The sequence below is a fragment of the Arachis hypogaea genome, chromosome 11 (genome assembly GCF_003086295.3).
Source record: "Arachis hypogaea cultivar Tifrunner chromosome 11, arahy.Tifrunner.gnm2.J5K5, whole genome shotgun sequence".
In the NCBI taxonomy this organism is placed as follows: domain Eukaryota; kingdom Viridiplantae; phylum Streptophyta; class Magnoliopsida; order Fabales; family Fabaceae; genus Arachis; species Arachis hypogaea.
The window spans coordinates 11,757,718-11,764,350 of record NC_092046.1 but is presented as its reverse complement, the minus strand read 5'-3'; the positions used below and the strand labels follow the sequence as shown (position 1 = coordinate 11,764,350).

Sequence of the window (6,633 nt, the reverse complement as noted above, 5' to 3'; positions counted from 1 at the left end):
TAAATTTTGAATATAAGCCATTAAAATAAATTATAATGCATGAAAACTTAAAATTTATTTAATTAACAAAAAGATATAATATTTTTTATATAGTAAAAAATATTTAAGAATGAGTCGTATTTTTATTAGCTTGTTGAATTGAATCATATATATATATATATATATATATATATGAGTGAATACCCCACTCGATCCTTCACAATTACCTCGAAAGGACAACGAGGTTAAAAAAAAAAATACACCTAATCCTGATTTTTTTTAGGATTGATTAGTCCCTGTGTAAAAAAAAAAAACATTGACTTTTTTTGGCACAGGGACCTCGTTGTCCTTTCGAAATAATTGTCAGGGATTGGATTGGATTTTTTTTTTGTCAAGGGCCTCGTTGTCTTTCGAAGTAATTATTAGGACTATTTTAGGTTTATATATATATATATATATATATATATATATATATATATGGTTTTAGGGAGTTGACGGGTACTAAATTTTTTTTGAAATATATAGATGAAAAAAAAACACCACCATAAAATCAGTGTTGGTTGAGTATATGGACAGTACTCTTTTTTTGCTCCACTATCTCTTAGTGATTCATATCACTAGCTTTTAATTTAATCAGAATTCTGTTCACACATATTTATTACACATATATCATCACATTCACATACCCACCTTTTTTTTTCTCCTTTAAATTCTTGCCAACCATTCTGAGCCTTCACATACCATAAATTAATACAAAAACCTAACTCAATTCCAATAATAATCTAGTGAGTAGGGTACATCCCAAAATGGGGAAAAGTGTTATTATGCTTTGGAGCTTTTCCCTCTTCCCCTCTTTCTTCATCTTCATAAACTTGTTGGGATTCTTAGAGGCTCAAAATAAGACTCCAATTGTTTATGTGTTTGGAGACTCTCTTGTTGATGTTGGCAACAACAATTACTTGGCTCTTTCTATTGAAAGAGCTGCTCTTCCTCACTATGGTATTGATTATCCTACAAAAAAACCAAATGGGAGGTTTAGTAATGGCAAGAATGCTGCAGATTTTATTGGTAAGTCATTTAAAATATTCATTAGTTCATTACAAATAAAAAAAAAAAGATGATAATATTTGTTTTTCAAATATTACAAATCAGTAGTTCATTCTTATAATAACTTTGGAAAAGATAATCATATTATATCATCAAGTTATAAATATTACAAATCATTAAACTCGTAGCTCTCTCAAATATTATATTCTCTCAGTCTCAGCTTACAAATAACTATTTTTTAAAGTTAAAATTGTACTTTTGTCCAAAAATACATATTATTTTAGAATTTATACATATAATATTAATTTGTTTTTTCTAATTTAATCATTATTTTAATGGTCTCTATTAATTTGTAATAGTTATTTGATATTATTTTTTTGTTAAAATAAATATATTTCAAATACTTTTAAAGATAACACACAGAGAGATTTTTCTGTCTGAATTATTCCCTATTTTGGCATTTCCTCAATATTTTTTCCATCTATGAAAGTAAGTAACTCATAATTGATGATAGGATGACTCCCAAAAAACATATAAACGGCATAACATGGGAGTCAGTTTCATACACTAAATTCAAAATAGTTGATGTGTGAACTGTAAAATATAAATAAAATAAGCAGAGTGAATGGATAGAAAATATAGTTTTTTTTTTGAAAAAAAATTCATATGTACATTCAATGCATTAAAAATATATACAATTTTATTCTCTTAACCAACAATTTTATCTAATAACCATTTTGCAATATATTTTTTAACTTTTTAGTACTATCTTTCTATTAATTTAAAATAAATTTGTAGTTTTTGTAAATATAATGGATTTTGATTTTAATCCCTATAAAATTTTTAATTAATTTAACTCCAAAAGTTATGTTAGTTATCATAGCATGAACTATATACATATTTTTGTGGCTAATATTTGGTTCAAATTAAATGAATGATGAAATGGGTTGAATGAAGCTGAGAAATTGGGGATCCCAACTTCACCACCTTACCTCTCCCTAGTTTCCAAGTCCCGCAACAACAAGAATGTGTCCTTTTTGGGTGGTGTTAGTTTTGCCTCTGGAGGTGCTGGAATATTTAGTGATAAAACAGATGAAATTTCTGTAAGTTCATTATTCAATCTTTCTTATTATTCCTTTTTTCAATTGCTTTTTTTTTTCTCCCTTTGTTTTACCCTGTTCATACATTATTATATGTTGAAAATAATGGGGCCTAGCTAGGATTACTGCATTAGGAGTTGGATAGTCTAGATTGAGGATCCAAATATCATTAATATCAGTTTTTGTAATCTCTGTTTGGTAGTTAAAGGAACTGAAAGAGACCTTCATACAATCCAATTTATTTTTCCACAAACTGGGACAAAAAGTGGGACATGGAAAGAGGTGGATTTTATGGAAGTGGGGTCGATGAGAGAAACATGGATTAATTAAAGATTGAGATTTGAGGAACAAAAATGACCAAATACGCGTATACAGAATTAAAATAGACTTGCGGTGAGCGTGGATCGAACACGCGACCTTCAGATCTTCAGTCTGACGCTCTCCCAACTGAGCTATCCCCGCATGTTAATATTTATTGCATTCAATGCTAAATAAAAGTATATAAGTAAGCCGAAAGCAAACCGTCTGATCTTAATAGATAATAACAAACTTATTTTTTAAATAATATGGAGTTAGAATTTTGTAAATGAAAAATTATAGAATCTCTCATAATAAAATTGATTAAATGTTGGTTAAAAAACAAATATAAAAAAGCGATATTGATCTTCCTTATGATGCTGTCCTAAAATAAGCAATCCCCACTTGATTATTATTATTATTATTAAAATAATACTATGAATCTAATATTTTTAAAATTATTTTATTTATCTTAATTCTAAATTTTAAATCATAAATTTTTTATTCTACTCTAAATTATAAATATTAAATTCTTTAAAATATTTGGAATTAAAAAATGACCAATATTATTGACTAACTAAAAGTTAATTTCCTATTATTATTATTATTATTATTATTATTATTATTATTATTATTATTTGCAGAGGCAAAACATACCTTTGCCGAATCAAGTGGACTACTACATCAAAGTGCAAGGGCAATTGACCCAACAAATAGGAGGATCTGCACTTCAGTGTCATCTCTCCAAATCCATCTTCGTTGTTGTGATTGGAAGCAACGATCTCTTTGGTTACTTCAACTCAAAGGATCTTCAAAATAAAAGCACCCCTCAACAATACGTTGATTCCATGACTTCCTCCCTAAAACTGCAACTACAGGTAAAAAAAAAAAAAAAATTCTATTTGAATTTATAAATAATTGTATGCAATTGGATGCTTAAAACTGTTTTTGAGTGAAAATGTACTAAACCATGCTTAATAATTATGATCAGAGGATTATAAAAAAAAAAAATACAGTTAAATAAGTTTTTGTTCTGGTCTTTATAAATAAATTGGTTTCGATTAAAAAAATTAGACGTTATCTAATTTAGACATGGCAATGCAAATTAAAATATTGGCATGATAAGATATAGTTTACCAACATTTAACCGCCAAATGATCACTTAAACATAGTAAACAAACAACAAAGAATAAAATATATCATTTTTAAATTTTATTGGGATCAACTCTTATCTTGTATGCATTTATTATTTTTGATTTGGTATTTATTTGGCAGAGATTATACGAGCAAGGTGCAAGGAAATTTGAAATTGCGGGAATTGGTGCAATTGGATGCTGCCCTTCAAACAGGCTTAAGAACAAAACAGAATGCTTCTCGGAAGCCAATTATTGGGCACTTAAATATAATGAAGATCTTAAAACCTTGTTGAAGAATTGGCAATTGGAGAAAAAGGACATAAGATACTCCTACTTCGATACTTATGCCGCTATCGAAGATCTCATTCAGACCCCAATTTCTTATGGTATTGTTATCGCATGCATATATACTTATAATTAAATCATAATGATAAATAAAAAACTCATATTGCATATACATCTTTTTTAGTATAATTAGCATATATATTGGGAGTTAGGACACTAGGAAAATACCTACAAAACTTGTCTTATATATTTCAGTCTTTTCCTTTTAAAAAAAATAAACAAGTTAGTAACAAATAAGAGAACTAAACAATACAAAACAACAGTAACTACCGTTGGTACTTATCGACTCTTAATTATTTCCGTGGATTTAATGAGTATTTAACTGCTCGATAGATAAAATTTATCGTGCATAAAAAATTATTTAACTGTGTATAAGTAAACAAAATTTACGCTAAATATAAATAAATATTATATATATAATCTTAAGCTCTCTTCTTAAAAGACGCTTCAATTTGTAACTCATTGAAAAAAATACTGAAGCAATTTTGAACAAATTTTGGTGGGAAAAAAATGTAAAACTCTACAAGTTTGTTGTCCTTTATGAATTTGTGAATTTTGATTCTGGTCCCATTAAAGAAAAATAATGTTCCAAAAATTAAAAAAAAAATGTTTATGTTTGATCCCTATATCTCATTTTTAAGAGTTTATATGTGCCATTTTCAGGATTTACAGAAATAAAAACTGCTTGTTGTGGAATTGGTAAGCTGAATGCTGAGCTTCCATGTCTTCCAATTTCCATTGTTTGTTCCAACAGACAAGACTATCTTTTCTGGGATCCTGTCCATCCTACCGAAGCTGCTACTCGCATCTTTGTCGATAGACTTTTTGATGGACCTTCAAGATATGCATCTCCTATTACCATGAGACAGCTTGTAGCGGCTTGAATTTCTTTTTTCTTTTTCCATTGTATATCTTAATTTGTCCTCAATAATACAATATGCCTTTTTTCTTTAACTTGTGATTGTCAAGTAGCTCAAAAAATTAAAAAAGGCCGACCAAAAGAAAATAGAAGAGAGGGGGCAACAATGATAGAGTAAAGAGGAAACATAGTTTACATATATGTTTAGTCTTTATAAATTTGGGTTATGTTGATTTGTTATCCTATTTTTTTTTTTGTATTTTTTTCTTATCATGCCATATAGTAGTAGGTGATCCATTTGCTTTAAAAAGTAAGAATTATTTTAATAGTTCAAAACTCGAAGGATCATTGATGGTTATATTTCACAAGACTTCGGTAAAACAGAACAGCACATTCACATCACAATTTCATTACAACTCTATAACGGTTGCATTGGAAAATACTTGCCAACGCCACAGCAGTTTTCGTCAATGTGCCTCATACTGGACAACTGCATAAAAACCAAAGAAAGAAAGATGTAAATGAACAGTGTAAATAAACTGCATGTATGTCTTAAAGTAGTGCATCAAATGCAAGCATGTCATTCTCAGAAGAATCCTAGTCATTAATAATTTTTCATTTTTCCGTTACCTAGGCACAGCGAAAATGGTCAGCATTCAATACTAACATATGATGTTTTTGATTGATTTATATTTCATTTCATATTGGGTTTTGTTGTTCTTATTGGGTTATATTTAAAAAAGGAGCCTTGGAGCAACGGTTAAGTTGTTTAGGGTTCAATGCTTCCACCTTATCAGATGAGCAACTACCCAAAATGATGAAGAGGAACAAATAATTGTTAACATGATTGGGTTAATTAAACTCCTAGATCCTCCTCCATAATTTTCTTTAAAAAAAGCATCAAATTCGAACAGTGTATAGTTGTTAGGAATCAAGCAAGATTACTGAATGCTCGGATGAAAACTTGAATCTCCAAATAAACACAAAAATAAGCCATGCTACTACTTATAAATACGAGAACTTGTTATTGTACTAACTTCTAAGGAGGCAGAGACTCAAACCCTATGTCAAAAATCAAAGGTCAATTCTATTGACTAGTTTGGAGCCTAAATATGCAACTACATTTTAAAACCTAAGAGAGTTTAAAACTGTATGGATATATTTCCGAATGAGTTTCATTCGGGTAAGGTGTTCCCAATTTTACCCGCCCAAAATTAGGGTTACGATTACCTCCATTATTCAAAATAAACCATCCAAACAAAGTGCACGTTTTCACGCATTAAAAAATTAGGCATCCATGAACAACACATTACATAAACTAAAATTATGAGAAAACAAGCAAGGAAAATTAAAAAACAAGGATTATGAAATTCAAATTGTAAAAGAGAGGGCTTACTGCGACGAGTGCGCTTCTTGTAAAGGATACGGTAACCGCACTCTCTGCACTGTATAACATCGCCTGGTTTCAGCGTATTCTCCATTCCACAATCTGCACAATGAAGAAACAAATGAAAAAAGAAAAGTTCAAAAGAACAAATTGTCTTTCAGAACCCTAGAATCCAAAACCACTCATAGGCAAAAGACTTATCGAAGAAACAAATATGAGAGATGAGATAAGAGGAGAAAGAGAAACCTCCGCAGATGTAGCTAACTGGCTCAGTCCATCAATGGCGCAGGTTTCCGAGTGATCGAGAGACTCCAAGATTTTAAGTTTCAGGCAAGGTTGTGAGAATCGGACCAGTCAATAAACCGGTAAGATAACTAATTCAATGGTTTACTGGTTCGACCGAAGTTCAATCGGTTTAATTAAATATTAAATAAAATTATTAAAAAATCTATATATAATTTTGAATATATAAATTCAATAATT

The 6,633-nt window shown here is 29.5% G+C and overlaps 1 protein-coding gene and 1 non-coding gene across 2 annotated transcripts; one reads left to right on the top strand and one right to left on the bottom strand.

Annotated features, from left to right (window-relative positions):
• The first annotated feature begins 475 nt into the window (after window positions 1–475).
• Window positions 476–5,003, top strand: LOC112720263 (GDSL esterase/lipase At5g55050). Its single transcript, XM_025771142.3, has 5 exons — window positions 476–1,047; window positions 1,984–2,129; window positions 3,068–3,301; window positions 3,699–3,945; window positions 4,568–5,003. The coding sequence occupies exons 1-5, from the start codon at window positions 786–788 to the stop codon at window positions 4,786–4,788; spliced, it is 1,110 nt and encodes a 369-aa protein (XP_025626927.1). The 5' UTR covers window positions 476–785; the 3' UTR covers window positions 4,789–5,003.
• On the bottom strand, window positions 2,516–2,588 carry TRNAF-GAA (transfer RNA phenylalanine (anticodon GAA)). The gene has a single exon. It is a non-coding gene; the product is annotated as a tRNA-Phe (tRNA).
• Window positions 5,004–6,633: the final 1,630 nt, after the last annotated feature.